At 35.6% G+C, this 15167-nt stretch overlaps 2 protein-coding genes across 2 annotated transcripts; both read right to left on the bottom strand.

The window, feature by feature from the left end:
- Nucleotides 1-4: 4 nt before the first annotated feature.
- On the bottom strand, nucleotides 5-8654 carry LOC145318138 (lipid scramblase CLPTM1L). The gene is made up of 13 exons (XM_080159487.1): nucleotides 8554-8654; nucleotides 7732-7864; nucleotides 7006-7085; nucleotides 6268-6643; nucleotides 5344-5675; nucleotides 4988-5133; nucleotides 4392-4490; nucleotides 4056-4111; nucleotides 3167-3281; nucleotides 2478-2634; nucleotides 1893-1988; nucleotides 1112-1186; nucleotides 5-754 (listed from the first exon to the last, which is right to left on the bottom strand). Exons 2-13 carry the CDS (start codon nucleotides 7837-7839, stop codon nucleotides 688-690), a joined length of 1707 nt encoding a protein of 568 aa, XP_080015613.1. The 5' UTR covers nucleotides 7840-7864; nucleotides 8554-8654; the 3' UTR covers nucleotides 5-687.
- On the bottom strand, nucleotides 8575-12987 carry Bx42 (Puff-specific protein Bx42). The gene is made up of 4 exons (XM_080155603.1): nucleotides 12690-12987; nucleotides 10954-12139; nucleotides 10495-10677; nucleotides 8575-9972 (listed from the first exon to the last, which is right to left on the bottom strand). Exons 1-4 carry the CDS (start codon nucleotides 12937-12939, stop codon nucleotides 9936-9938), a joined length of 1656 nt encoding a protein of 551 aa, XP_080011729.1. The 5' UTR covers nucleotides 12940-12987; the 3' UTR covers nucleotides 8575-9935.
- Between the last annotated feature and the right edge of the window lie 2180 nt (nucleotides 12988-15167).

A 15167-nucleotide genomic window follows, 5' to 3' on the forward strand; every position in this document is an offset into this window, starting at 1 on the left:
AAACTTAAACCACTCAGTTTATTAACACAAAATGCAACAAGAAAATATTTTTGTAAAAATATTTTATCACAGTTTAAATATTTAATAATAACAAATAAATAATAAGAAAACTATTTTAAATAAAAATAAATATAAATAAAATAAAAAAAACCCACAAAAATCCAGGAATGTAAGGTAACACAAAAGCTCATACAATTTAATTAGCTACCTACCTAGATAGAAAAGCAGAATTAATTTTTTTAGTTATGGGTCCTTAATCCCCCATAAAAAAGTATTTGCTGTGATGTTTCATATAAATTAGACTAAGACTTGTTCTATTAATTCTTCGGGGGGTTTAAGGGGCCCATTTTCAAAATATTAAACATCTATATCATTATCAGAGACAGGGCAATACATGACAAAAACTCTTCCCCCCAATATGAACTACTGATGTAATTTGAAAATTTTAGGAGTAATTAACTTTTTTAAAATAAACATTAAATAAACTCTTATTAACCCTTTATTAACCCTAACAATAGTTAATTTAAATAAAATGTTGGAAATTTATGTTAGTTTTCTTTAAAAAAGAGTTTTAACATATGCTTATCCTATAAACAGTTTTCGATATACCATGCTTCAGATAAATCCTACATTTTTCCCGCCATTTTTTCTTTCGCGCCAAATTTTCCCGCCAAGTGACTTAGTTATCTAATTTGTCTTCTTTTCAGCGGCAGATGTCTCTGGTGTTGAGCTTGGCTCCTCGTCCATCATAACACTGAAAAAAAATATAAATGAGATTTATTTTATTTTATTTGGTAAAAACAACGTTTTTTTACTTCAAGTTTATATATCTTAAAACTTCATGCTTTTTCAATCTTCAGATACTTAAGATTTCTTTATTTTCATATTTATTATACTCATACAAAAAAGTAACAGGATGTCGGTGTATGTCTATCTGTTTGCAATTTTGTAATGCTTTTTTATAGTTCCAGGAAGGTTTTTATTTGAGGAGGGTTACGTTAGTGTCTTCGCCCTTCTAAGCAAAAAAAAAGTCCCTAGAAAAAAATAACTATAATTTTAAACTAAAATTCAAGATGACATGGTGGGTATATTTCTAAATTGTATAACATACCTGGTATCAATTCTATTAGGGTCCACAGGATAAAGATATCTCTGATATAAATAAATCAGGAACACGATATCATCTCTTAAAAGTAAAAAATAATCAATTTAAAATAGTAATGACATTTCGTAAATGTTTGAAACTAGGGTTGGGCCGGATATCCGGTATGGCCGGATATCCGGCCGGATATCCGGCCATTTTCAATATCCGGCCAGATACCAGATATTGAAACTATCCGGCCGGATATCCGGCTCTATAATTTTTTATACTTTACACCAAAAATCTCTGCTTTTTAAAATCTTAAATGGCTATAATTTTCTTATTATTGAAGCTAGAAGAACATTTTTTCTGAATAAGTTTAACTTTATGTAAATTTATATAAGATTTCTGAAGAAATTATTTTTTTACTACTTTAATATCTGGTAATTTGGCCGGTTATCCGGCCGGATATCCGGTAATTTGGCCGGATAACCGGATATCCGGCGTTGGCCGGATATCCGGCCGGTTACCGGATATCCGGCATTTGAAATCAGCCGGATATCCGGTATCCGGTATCCGGCCAAAAAAGTATCCGGCCCAACCCTATTTGAAACTTTATTACACTAGTTTATAAAGTTTTATAATAACATTTTCTTTTTCGTTGGCATAACAACCTTAAAGACTTTAATCGAATTTTTATTGGTTGGTTCATTTAGTTCAACCACTAACTAATTTTGTATATCATCATTGAGGATGTACATCAATTTGTCGACCATTGTCTTATCCCTTTAGATCCCTGGATCGTATTTACCTGAAGCAAGCGACTCTATGAGCTGTTGGCATAGTGATGATGAATGCAAACAGATCATCTATGAATGTGTTGAAGGCTTTATACATAAAAGCTCGCCTAAAAATAATAAAAATTAGTTTATTCATTTCACATTTATCAGGCATGGAGGAGACATTGGACTGTAATATTACAATGGGGCCCAAAGTTTAATAGCTACGTTCATTGGCTTAAAAACGTTGGGTACTTCAATTAGTTTTCAAACTAGTAGTGTCAAAAATTTTCAACAAATAATTTTAATTTACAGAAGGGTCAATTTAGTTTATCATCATAAGACATAAACATCAATTTGTCGTGCATTGTATTATCCCGATGAATATGGGATAATCGTGGATATATTGACAAGAGAAAATTGATCAGTCAATTTAGATTGCTGACATGTCCATGGACATCATTTATTGATCAGTTCGTACATCCAGTAAAAGGGGACGAGATGAGAAAAAAGGGGTGGATTGGGGGAATCGTTATTTTAGCTAGCTACAAGTTTCACTTTATTAGAGTACGATAATCTGATCCAAGAAATAATGTATTCATTAACATGACCCTTACCAAGGCAAGTGAGCCACGGACTTGAGCTTGTAGTTGAGAAACAGTTGTGGCAGCATGAACAGGAACCCGAAGGCGTACACACCGTTCACGGTCGTCTGGATGGTCCAGCTGTACCAGGACTTGTGGGGGGTGTACAGCAGGCTGTATACAGCTCCTCCTACAATAATTAAATTATTATATAATAGTAACAAGATGTCTGTCTGTACAGGTGGTCTGGATGGTAGAGCTGTACCAGGACTTGTGGGGAGTGTACAGCAGGCTGTATACAGCTCCTCCTACAATAATCATTATATAATAGTAACAGGATGTCTGTACAGATGGTCTGGATGGTACAGCGCTACCATGACTTGTGGGGAGTGTACAGCAGGCTGTATACAGCTCCTCCTACAATTATATAATAGTAACAGGTTGTATGTCTGTACCGAAGGTGTGTCATAATCTCAAAAGAGAAATCGCCCCATGTTGCTACGCTTTCTAATTCATACCGAACTGTTAAGGGAATCACCATGCAAAGTTTAAAATCGATAGGACAATTCTAACATGTCTAAATTAACGAAAAGAGCCAACTGTTACAGACGGACGGACCGACCCTAATAATAGAAAAGCTTCGGTTTTAATAACACGGCGCTGTTCTAAATCCTTAATTCTTTTGAAGGAAGCTTCCTTTAGGCCCAGTAACTAAAACTAACCTAAACATAGAGGATATAGAACCCAACTGAGATATTTCATGGCCGTATCATCAAGCTGCGCCGTATTGGCCTCGTCCTTGGTGTCCTGTCCATATGTTATACCTCGCAGACTAACCTATAAAGATGGTAATTTTAATAATATAGAATATACGTGGATATATTGACAGGAGGAAAATTGTTGTCTATTTAGCTTCCTAATATGGACCTAATTTATTGGTCTGTTCGATCATCCAGTAGGAGGGGAGGTAATTGGATCTCAAATACAAGTTTTTATTTTTTTAATGCCTAAAGTTTTCAAATTCAAATAATAAAAATTGCTAGGAAGGATTTCGATAAATAATTTCCTATTTGTATAAATCATGCAGTAATTTTTTTGTGTATCTCTTTTTTTAGTTGAGTTCCTTTGACTTTTAGTTTTGGTTTCAAAAAGTGTCACTTTCGCCCCCCCCCCCCCTTTACATAAAGTTAAACTTATTCAGAAAAAATGTTCTTCTAGCTTCAATAATAAGAAAATTATAGCCATTTAAGATTTTAAAAAGCAGAGATTTTTGGTGTAAAGTATAAAAAATATAGAGCCGGATATCCGGCCGGATAGTTTCAATATCCGGTATCCGGCCGGATATTAAAAATGGCCAGATATCCGGCCGGATATCCGGCCACACCGGATATCCGGCCCAACCCTATTATAAACCTACCCGACCTCTGAGAAGCTGCCCTGAAGAGAACAATTTTGGTTTAGCGGTTAGCGAGATACTTTGTACAGATAGAGGACATCCTGTTACTCTATTATAAGGATTTACAATATTAGTTATACAATACAACAAAAGAAAGAAATATTAGAAAAAACCCAATTTTTCTTGGTGTGATATATCTCTTATTTTCAACAAACCTTGATGTGAAGTGCTTTAGTTACTTTCCAGATTTCAATGAGTGCACCGATACCAGCTAAAAATATATACAATTTAATTAGAGTTGTTGTGTTGGCTTAATCAGGGATCTAAAAGGATAAGAAAAAAAAAGTGCATCCCCAATGATAAAACACAAAATACCTATTTCTTTACATTACAATTATTGGTTAAAAATTTGGAAACTCAACTTAATGGCCCAGCTAATCATATTCCTAAAGTTGTTATGCTAAAAAATAAGAAAACGTTATTAAAAAACTTTAAGGATTAGTGTAATAAAAAGTACCATGTCCCCTCCCTCCCTGCTAGCTAACTCTTACCTGGAATGAGAACCAGCAGCGAAGTTTCTTCGTCCATCAGATACAGGAAAATAACGCTCTGACTGAAGGCTCGCCATACGATTGTCTTGCGACTTAAGCCTAAATAATATTTTTATATCAAGAACAATATTTTAGAATAAAATATTATAGAATAAAAACAAAAGTAAACTAGAATACAATAAAAAAGTGGAATATTTATGGCTTGTTCAACAAATAACCAATTGTAAAGGTTACAAGAAGTTGTATAAAAGTAAATTCGTGCCTTATGATTAAGTAGTATGTAATAGATACAAAGTAGCTACGCTACTAAACAATAGAAATGTAAGAGTAAAGCTACTCTAATATAACTGTCGGCTACGCTTCTATAGGCTTTTTATGGTTATTTGAAGTATAAAGTCTTGGGGAGGTAAGTCGACTCTTCGCTTTCCATGTTAGTTTTAAAAGAAAAATTGAATTTTGGGGGTAATTTTTTAGAGGCTATTTACCTTTGAAGGTAACTTTCCCAAAAAAAATTTTAGTTTTAAACCTTTCCTGTCAAACCGTTTGCTAGATCTTAAGCTACAAACAGACATCCTATCATTTTTATATAGGCCTACCTTCAACCGTTTTCTTTCCCCTCCAAAAGTTGACATCATTCTTAAACGCCAGAAAATCAAAGAGGAGATGAACTGCGGAAACGCCGAAGGTCACCAATAGCAGGGCGAGGTTGGTGTCGGCAAAGATTCCCTTCACCTCGTCCGTGTCCTTTTACAATGGATATAGAATATATACGTGGATATTATGACAGGGGAAAAATTGTCACCAATTTAGGTTACTAACATGGAATTCATTTATTGCTCAGATGGTTCATCCAGTAGGAGGGTAGGGGATGGGGTAATGGGGGCATCGAGTTTTAATTTATTAGACAACATGAAATTCTGGTGTAACATCATCCAAGTAATAATATATCCATTCCTTTTCCGTGAACCCCATGACGTGCATTGAGCTCAGCGCTGCGTAGAACTGCAAGAACAGCCGCAGCTTGCCGAATGATATCGGCCGATAGACAATTTCTATATCGGAGGACGTATCGGTGGCGTTCACTATACGAAGATCCTTCATGCGCATGGTTAGCTCGTCCACATAGAGGATGGGCAGGTAGGACTTGCGGTCACCGGTCAGCGTGATCACACGTGCCAGCTCGGGCGGCACCTGGTGCATCGACATGGTCACCTGGTCGGTCATGACCGTCAGGATCATTTTTGACCGCAGATGGGTTACTGGCCTGTTTTGAAAGGTTGGTTTATTTTAATATTTAGAATAATTTTTTCTGTCAGGATTTGAAACTAGATATCAGTCATACTAAAAAATCATACAAAGCATTGTATTACAGACAATTTTCCACGAATATTAAAATAAAAATCATAAAATCGGGGCTAACAAAACTGGTTTTAATCTTGTAATTTTTTATTTTAATATGCACAGAAAGCTGTCGATAAGATAAATAACTATTTCTTTTTTTCAAAAGCAACCGATTTTATCTGCCAAAAGCTTACATTTAACGTGTGTGTTTTAAAGGGGTGTCTTAATCACAAGACAAATGTATTCATGATCCGGAAGGAAGGAAACAATGGGCTGTTTATTACACTAGTCCCCAAACTTTTATTAATAACGTTTTCTTTCTTATTCGTTGGCTTAACAACTTAGGGGTACTTTTATTGAATTTTTTTTGTTGGTTAATAAAGTTGGGTGTCAAAACTTTTCAACCACTTAATGTAATCTACAGAAGGGATAATTTTGTGTATCATCATTGGTGATGTACATTAATTTATAGTCCATTGTCTCATATTTTTTAACCCTGATTCATGATCCACCATCCCAAATGATGCGCTTCTTAGTTTACTAACGATATTGTAAAACAAACATTCCTAGAGCGATCAACACTTTTGGCCTTTTTCGCTTTTTCAGTCGCAGCCGCTTCCGTCGTTTCCCCGCCGAGCAGATTAAACGTCTCCGCCTCCGGTATCGAGTATTCTGTGAGGCGGGTCAGTGAGTAGCTGGTTCGAGGCCCGGAAATCGCTTCCCGCCACCATTCATCTTTGCTTTTGTCGGCGGCTACGGTGCTGGCTTTGGGTACGGCAAAAACGGCCAGATACATGGTACCGTTTTTGACCACAGACTTTGGTAGCTTGACGCTGGCGGTTTCCGTTATTTCGTCCTCTACTTTTACGTCAAAATGTTTTAGAAACTTGAGGTCTGAACCCATTGACGGCCTGTTTTGGTAAATTATCATTATATTATTTTTAGAAGCGAAGCTACTCAATAACTCAACGTGTCTGTCCGTCTGTCATACTTTAAAAGATTTAAATGTTATTATTTAAGGTTTCGTGTGAATTGTCAGTTGCTATACGAGATGGACGGACAGTAGGCTTCTAATATTTCTTGTGAATATTCCCCCACGACTAATGTTCATCTATTCTTTTACTTATTTCGTTGTTGTCTTCGCTACTTTTGGATGCTAACATTCTTGTAATATCTATAATTCAAAGTAGTACGATATCCGTCTGAATCTTGATATCTCGGAACCCGCTAAGCTATTTTCCTGTATAATATTTAATATAATAATAATCAATGCCTTGATTTTGTGGTGGTGAAAAGTATTAATGATAATTCTGATTTTTCTGTCAGGGAATTTGAGATACAGTGTTTATCACCCTGATGTTACGTTCACATTTTATACATTTGTTTTATGATAAAGAATATAATATACATGGATATAATGACAGGGGAAAAGTTGTCGTCAATTTAGGTTGCTATAACATGGAACTCATTTATTAGTCAATTCGTTCATGCTGTTGGAGGGAAGGCGTTGGGGTTAACGAGGGTGGACGGGGTTATTTTCGACTGCTGGGAGTTTCACGTTATTGGAGAATGAAAATCTGGTGTAACATCCAAGTAATAATATTATGTATAGATTATTTAAAATTGATGGTCATTTAACTTATAAACCACTTAACTTGGTGTATTACTGTATAGCTATAAAAATACATTGTAATAAGTTTTTAAGTTGAACCTTATTGTTCAGAATTCAGGAATCATAAGGAGTTAGTTGACATTGGCCCCAAGTTATAAAAGTTTAAAATATCGTTTTCTCATTCGTTCGCTCAACAACTTTGAGGACTATTAAAAAATTTTGATTGGTTAGTTCATTCAGTTTAGTGTCCATACGTTTCAACCACTAATTGTAATCTATAGAGGGGATAACTTTGTGTATCATCATTGGATGTACCTAAATTCATGAATGCCATTGTCTTATCACTTTAGATCCCTGACTAAAAATGTTTGTATATAAAAAGTGTGCCTCTGGACAGGTTGGTGGGATGTAGAGCTTGACCAGGCTCCACATACTGTTGGCCATGTACGCCAGGAACACCACGGACAGGATGGTCGTCAGGGACGGACGCTGCATGGCGGCTGGCTGGCGGTCAAAAACCCTTAATAGAGTGCGAAAACTAAATTGGTGCCAAGTTTATGGTTGTACAACAAAGATAACGCATATCCTCAAAATCATAGCTAACAACAGTTGGCGAGAAATAGTAAAAAAAATGGCGATAAACGGCAGATTTTGGCAACAGCAGCGTTTTCCGCCGCCGTTTATTTACAGTTTCACATTTAACCTCACTAAAGCAACATCCTTACTAAATTTTTTATCGTTGAGCTTTTATTGTTACAAAAAATGTCTCATCCACCTCCCAACTTTCAACATTTAAACATAGCTATGTCCCAACTCGAAATTTCCTTGTCAATTTTATATTTGTATTATTCAACTTAAGACAAGTACAAACATTAATGATCAAAATCTAGAATAATTGCTGTTCAAGGTTTAGAAAACTGTCAATTTTCCTATTCTATTTTTCAAACATAACAGGGATGAAAATAAACATATAAGCTCAACAAATCCTACAGTAGATAAAACAAACATAAACTTCTAGAGGCAAGAAATAAACATATTCCAAATGGAACTCCAATAATAATCAAAGTTTAACATCGATAGGATAGTTCTAACATGTCTATTATATTAACGACAAAACTAAGCGAGGCGTGCGTTACGTAGGCACGAACGAAATGACCCTAAATGTAAAAAGACTAGCTTTTTTTTAAATGCGCAAATTTAAATATTCACTTTGTAAATTAAAAAATACTGTTTATTTTGAGAGTATTATTTATTCACTTCATTATTTTTGTTTATTTCATATTATTTTATCTGAAAGAAAACTGTATGTGGATTTTTATGTACATGTTTTTAAAAATGAAAGGATAAGATAATAAATTTCAATTATATACGCGGGAAAAATAATAATATAGATATCGTCATATAAAAATATGTTAATAGTTATTTCTCGTATCGTATTATAAACGGCTTTCCGCGGATATAGAATGTACAATTATAAGATTAAAACTAGTTTTTTTAGCCCCGAGGTGCCGGAGGCACCGGCTAAAAAACTGGTTTTAATCTTATGATTGTACATTTCTATATTCGTAGAAAACTGGATATAATACGATGCTAGACATAGTTTTTTCGTATGGATGAGAACCGGTTCCTATCCACCGGATTCGAATGAAAACGAGAAAATGTATTTTTTTACGACATCGATACAATAATATTTCCCCCCTAAATTAAAATAACAAAAAAAATACAATATTGTACAGAAAAAAAATACAATATTGTACAGAAAAAAATACAATATTGTACAGAAAAAAATACAATATTGTACAGAAAAAAATACAATAACACTTGGTTTAACTTTCATTTTTGAAACAACTTATTTGTTAAAATTTATTTTGACTCTATAAAAAAAAGAGCAAAATACAAAATGTTATTTTTTTCCAGTATGGCTTCGAAACTGGTTAATATCCGGTGGATTAAAACAGTTTCTTAGCCATACTGAAGAATCATGTATAGCATCGTATTACAGACAATTTTCCGCGAATAATAAAAGAAATTCATGACATTAAAACCAGTTTGGCCCCCAAGGTTCCAAAAATAGTTTAATCAAATAAGTTTTCGTTCCGATAAAAGCTGTCTATAATACGATGCGGTAAATAACTATTATTATATTATTTTTTCAACTGAATGCAAGGTTTTACAGAGACTAAAGAAAATTACAAATTTTAATAAATCAAGTATCTATCTATCCATTCACTCGCAAAAAAAATATTTTAAAATGTGCAAAATAAATCTAAAATCTTGTTTAGATTAATAATAAAATGCTGATTATTTTAATTTTAAAGTTGACTTAAGATAGAGATGAATCAAAGGGTATGTAGGCTAGTATTTTTTACATTAATTGTAAGAATGGGAAAAAATCCGCTTAACTTTTACTTATTTTCATTTTTTACCCGTTAAAAATTCTATTTTATCATAAGAGGTAAAAACTATGAATATAATCCTTAACAATTGATTTACAAATAAATTGAATAAAAATATCAATTTTACATGAACATAGACATGATAACAACCATCCCAAACATTTGAATATCATCCACTCCGCATAACAACAGTCTTTAATCATAATCCTTTCTTCTTTTGCGGTCGCGGTCCCTGAAATTTAAAAGGTTTTTTATGCGGTAATAACAACTTTGACTAAGAGGGGTGGGAATTTTACACCAAAGTGAGAGAAAACACTTATGAATCAACAATATATATTGAATCAAGTCCTTATACAATATACATCAACCTAGTTATATTCCGAATTTGCTCAATTCTTTTTTAGGTAATCAGGTAATAAATATTAATTAGTTAGTTTTATTGAAAACTAAAAAGTAAGCATGACTAATAATTCTTTGGTACATAGGTAGGTAAGAATAATAGTTAGTTACATAATAAATCTTAAATTTGATAGTGTCATAAAAAAAACATTAAAGAATAAATATGCTAAGCTTTTTACAACCAAAATAAAACTTCCTTTATGTTCATAAGATATTAATAGATTTACATCCTACCACTTCAATAAAACAGCTGGGTACTAAAAATATTACTAAAAACTTGTTAAGACAGAGACACAAAATTAGTGAAAAAAAATTCCCACCCCTCTTTTCCAAACCCCCATCCAAATGCCCTCACCTGTCTCTCCTATCATCCTCGGTGGCTCTCTTTCTCTCCGTGTTCTTGGCCGTGTCGAGGAAAGCAAACAGACCGAATGGATCCTGCTCCTCTTTCTGGAACTGAACCGGACCGGACCGACTGGCTCCGGCCCCGCGATCTGTGCCGCTAAATTCTTTGTCAGGCACAAAGCGTTTGTTGGACCTGAAACAAAGAAAAAAAAACTTTATTCTTCAACATTAATAAAAGAAAGCTCTTAAAAGAAAACACAATTTCTATGAAAGACAGTTAAACATAATCTAATGGAAAAGTAAAAACTTAATTCATCATGAAAGACAGTAACACTAAAAAGTTAAAAAATATTAAGCATTTCTGATAAAATAAAGGGATCATTTATGAAAAAACAATATTATGAAATTCTTTAGCTAATGAATAGTTTTAGGAAAGAACAGAAGCCACTCTGCTTTGCTTTATTCTAACCTGAGTTCTTCTAGATCTTCTGCCCCACCATACATCTCAGAATCCAAATTCTTGCTGGGTCTGTAAATATTATTAGCCGTGCTGCCCTCCTTCCTCCAGGGCGCGTCATACGCCGCGTAGCTGTCCTCGTCGTTGAACCCAGAGTCCATACCGCGCGATTGGTTGAACAAACGCGCGTCAAACATGCCCTCGCCGGTGGCCGCCGTTTTGGCGGGCAGACCCAGAGCAATCTGTTCGGACACATCACGCTCGCGGTCACGATCCAATTTGGAGCGACGATCGGGCGCGGCACGATCAATGTTGCGCTGACGCGCACGTTCTCTGTGACGCTCGTTACGCAACTCGTCGCGCTCTGCCTCTGTCTCGTCCTTAGCACCGCCGGACCTAATGCCAGCGCGCTCTTCACGCGCCCTCTGGGCCAATTCGCGCAATTTCGACTCCTTGGCTTCCTTTTCTTTCTGTGCTAATTTCTTCTCAAGAGTAGTTCTCATCTCCACAGCTTCTCTGGCCTTTCTATCAGCAATGTACAGCGCCTCTGACAGCTTGGAGAAGTTTTCGTTAATATGAACCTGTTGCAAGCCACGACCGTCAGCAGCCAAACGTTTATCCAGCGGAATTGTGTAACCCTTTGCATTTTTCCAGTTAGAAATACACGGCGGGATTTTCCAGTCGGCCTGTTCTTTGGCCGAGACTTTACGGGTCGGCGAATGCATGACGGGTGCCGGAGGACTGGGCGGTCCACGGGGCACCTTTTTATTGATCTTAAACTTGGGCGGCTCCATTGGATCGTGCTGTACCTCCACCATCCTAATAACCCGCTGCTTGGCGCCGGAATTAAATGCCATGCCCTGTTGGCTGGGCGTGTAGCGGATATACTGGGCGGGCTCTTGTTTCTCCGCGGCTCTGGTGGGCAGCGCCGCTGTGATTTTACCTTGCGTTAGCTTTTCCAGTGCCTGTCTGGTCTTCTCTGTCGCTTCCAGCACCTCATCCTCGTCAGGTTTCTGTAGGTCAGGATCAGTATCGTCACGCACCTCGGCCGGTAATAGGTCAGTAAATTTTGAATAGATAATTTTGTCTTTTCTGGCGCCCTGCCTGGCTAGCAGGTCGTATTTCACCTTGCCGGACGCGTCCAGCTGAACAGCCAGCGCATTGGACTTGCTGCCCTCTCCATCGCCTCGACCCATACCTGAAATTAAAAATATCTTGATAGATAGGTCTGTTTTGATAAATAAAGAGAAAAAAGCACAAGACAGAAGAAAATGGAGAAAGTTTGTCAGCGGCCAATGCTTCCCCTAAGCGGATTGAAACGGCTGGTACAGGTCTGTTTAAGTACTACCTATCCATTTTATTTATATAAAATTAGAATATAATGCGTTATCTAGTTCCTGAGATATTTACTGATAAACTGAATGTAAGAAATAAAAAATATTATTAAAGAAACATATAAACAAGCTAGAAACATTTTGCTTCTGAATTTTATATTTATAAGGACAATATTTATTATATCATAATAGTACAAAAAAATCAAATAAAGTACCCAAAGTTTTAGAGCCAACAAGGTGGTTAAAAAACTTTAAGTACCTCATTTGAATTTTGATTGTAAACTAAAAGTGTTCAAACTTAACAACCAATAATTTTAATCTAATTAGGGGAAATTATGACAGGAGTTGTAAATCAATTCTATCATCCATTGTATTTTCCCTGCAGATCACTGGCCCTATCATAAATAACCTTACCTAGGGGATACTGTGCAACATGAATCTCGGGATAAGCGCCTCCGTCCCCGAAATCATCGACTGTCCTCGGCACCCAGCCCTTGCGCTTCCCATAGGGAGGCGCTGTGCGGGAGGCAGAGACAAGGCTGGTAGAACTGCTGGAGCCGCCGCCTTCGCCCGTCTGCTTGGCTCTAGCCTCGTCTCTGTCCCAGTTATTTTGGGAGGGGGCGGGCAGCAGACTAGATAATGTTATTCCTCCGGAACTAGCCATTTTTATTTATTAATTGATGGTTCTATTAGGTATGTTTTATACAATTTTAGTCTGAAAAAAATATTATAATTCATATAGGTATGATATCATCAACTTTAAAATTAATAAGAAATTGCTATTTTGTAAAAAAATCTGTTCAATATTTGATAGGAATCTAAAAAGTTTCATTCAACTTGAGATGTCCAATACCACAACGTGGAGGTTTCAAAGAATGAACATATTGAATAAAAAATTCATTTTGGTAAAAATAATTAGGAAAAAATTTATCTTATAAGAATTTGCATGTAATAAAATAATAGAGTGTTACTATCTTGAGGGCGAATTAACTTAGGAAGATGGGATCTCTAAGGGTTTTAAGTGTAGTACACCCCCCTCCCCCCCCCCCCCTATGAAAAAAGCATATTCTAGGGGAAATAACACAAGAAAAGTCATTATATTATGTTGCATAGATTAAGTAATACATCCATATGGGCCTTAATAATTCTTAGTTCATTCGTTTGATGTTTTAATTAAACTAATATAAACGCAATATAAAAAAATGTTTTACGATCTTTAGAGAAAATAATAATGCTCTGACATAAAATAAGAGTTAAGACTCTAGGGGGCTAGGTGTCGCTTCGGGTACTAGACCTCTCTCCACTCACTTTTGAACATACATACAATGCTTATGATTGCGGTTCAACGCGTCCATTCACCCATCAGACAACCAACTCTCTGAGATGCACGGCCTTTGTCTGAAGTCCCAACTGTGCATGGTAGCGATTTGCGCCTGTTTTGGGCCAAGGCATTCTCCGCACTCTTAACTATTTACGTCGCGCGTCTGACATAGTATCAGTTTGTGCTATTTTAAACGTCTTTAGTTATGACGCGGTGTCGGACCAAGAATCGAACCTATCACCTTCCTGACGACGAGCGGATGCGCTACGTGTTAAGCCACGGTCGCGGGTTCTCATACATAAAATTGTCACGTATTAGTTCCAGCAGAGATTTGTTGATTGTTTTACTTTGTATGAGAATATTAGTATTGTCATTGCAAGCATTTATTAATGAAGATACCAATTTAGATGATGTCATACGATCAAGATTATCCAGATGAACTTTCTTCAAGCAAGGAAGCTGGAGGTTCCTTACAGATTCAAGAGTTTTATGTTCAAGAGGAGAAACACATAGATAAACTTCTTCCAAAGTATTCTTTGAGTTTTCAATTAGTGTTAAAGCATCAGTTTCATACATGTGTCCGATGCGTAAGTGCTTCAGTTTGGAAAATTTTATATCCTTGAAGTCAATTTCATATTTATCCATAATACAAAAATCAATCACCAACTTTGTAAGTGTACTTGAATTATTTTTCAATAACCTTGTAGACCAGTGCTCATCAACATCACATAAACTCAAATCTGAGAGATTCCTTATATTCAGATCTTCAATATCAATGTTGGGACTGTCAAATAAATACAAATCTAATTTTGTTACATTTTCAAAATTAACCGATTTCATTACAAATGAAGCTTGACCTTCACAAGATCTATGAAGAGATAAAGATTTCAGATTAGGTAGATGGGGTAGGTCATTACCGTTGCTATCAACATACCAATCATTTAAATGAGAAATTTCAAAATGTTCAATTTGATTGGCATATCTTGAAATAAAATTATTACAAGCTTCCCACACAAAATTTGAATGTTCATGACAGAAGTCTTCGCTTTTACACTCCACCAAAATTATGTCTATCTTCTCCAAATGTTTAAAATAAAAATCATCTTCTAGAAGATAATTATAACTGTCATGACACAATCCAACTCTAATTCCAGTAATATTATTCTTGTACTTGAGAACTTCTTGAACAAAATCTGCATCAGGTGTTCCCATGTCTTCATATTCATCACCCAATTCCAAATTAAAGGCAAGCTCAACTCCTGGTCTATTAATATCATCAATTTCTTTTGGCACTTGCAGTTTCCACTTCTTTCCAGTATCTGAGCAGGCGTCTGACACTAGTGAGTGCATTTTGATATGGTAGGTTCCAAACACTGATTTGGGATCATGTTACTATTAGACTTAGCGCTTAGTCTTTAATAACATGTAATCCATTTTACAATTTGTGCATCTCAATATCATATGTAAAAATTTAATAATATTTTTAGCATTCAAATCTAATAAATAATTAGCTACTTAAAGAATTAATCACAATAATTTAGATTTATAGAAATCTAATATCTTTAGAAAAT

Source organism: Acartia tonsa, chromosome 4 (genome assembly GCF_053477335.1).
Source record: "Acartia tonsa isolate MP-2025a chromosome 4, ASM5347733v1, whole genome shotgun sequence".
NCBI lineage: Eukaryota > Metazoa > Arthropoda > Copepoda > Calanoida > Acartiidae > Acartia > Acartia tonsa.

Excerpts from the sequence above, each read along its gene's own strand:
- LOC145318138 (XM_080159487.1), bottom strand. The coding sequence starts at position 7,839 with ATGCAGCGTCCGTCCCTGACGACCATCCTGTCCGTGGTGTTCCTGGCG. Across the intron at positions 7,086-7,731 it reads TCCCACCAACCTGTCCAGAG|GGTGATAAACACTGTATCTC; the intron begins GCACACTTTTTA and ends ACGTAACATCAG. Across the intron at positions 2,635-3,166 it reads TCTATATCCTCTATGTTTAG|GAGGAGCTGTATACAGCCTG; the intron begins GTTAGTTTTAGT and ends TAATTATTGTAG.
- Bx42 (XM_080155603.1), bottom strand. The coding sequence starts at position 12,939 with ATGGCTAGTTCCGGAGGAATAACATTATCTAGTCTGCTGCCCGCCCCC. Across the intron at positions 10,678-10,953 it reads GAAGATCTAGAAGAACTCAG|GTCCAACAAACGCTTTGTGC; the intron begins GTTAGAATAAAG and ends TCTTTGTTTCAG. Across the intron at positions 9,973-10,494 it reads GAGGATGATAGGAGAGACAG|GGACCGCGACCGCAAAAGAA; the intron begins GTGAGGGCATTT and ends TTTAAATTTCAG.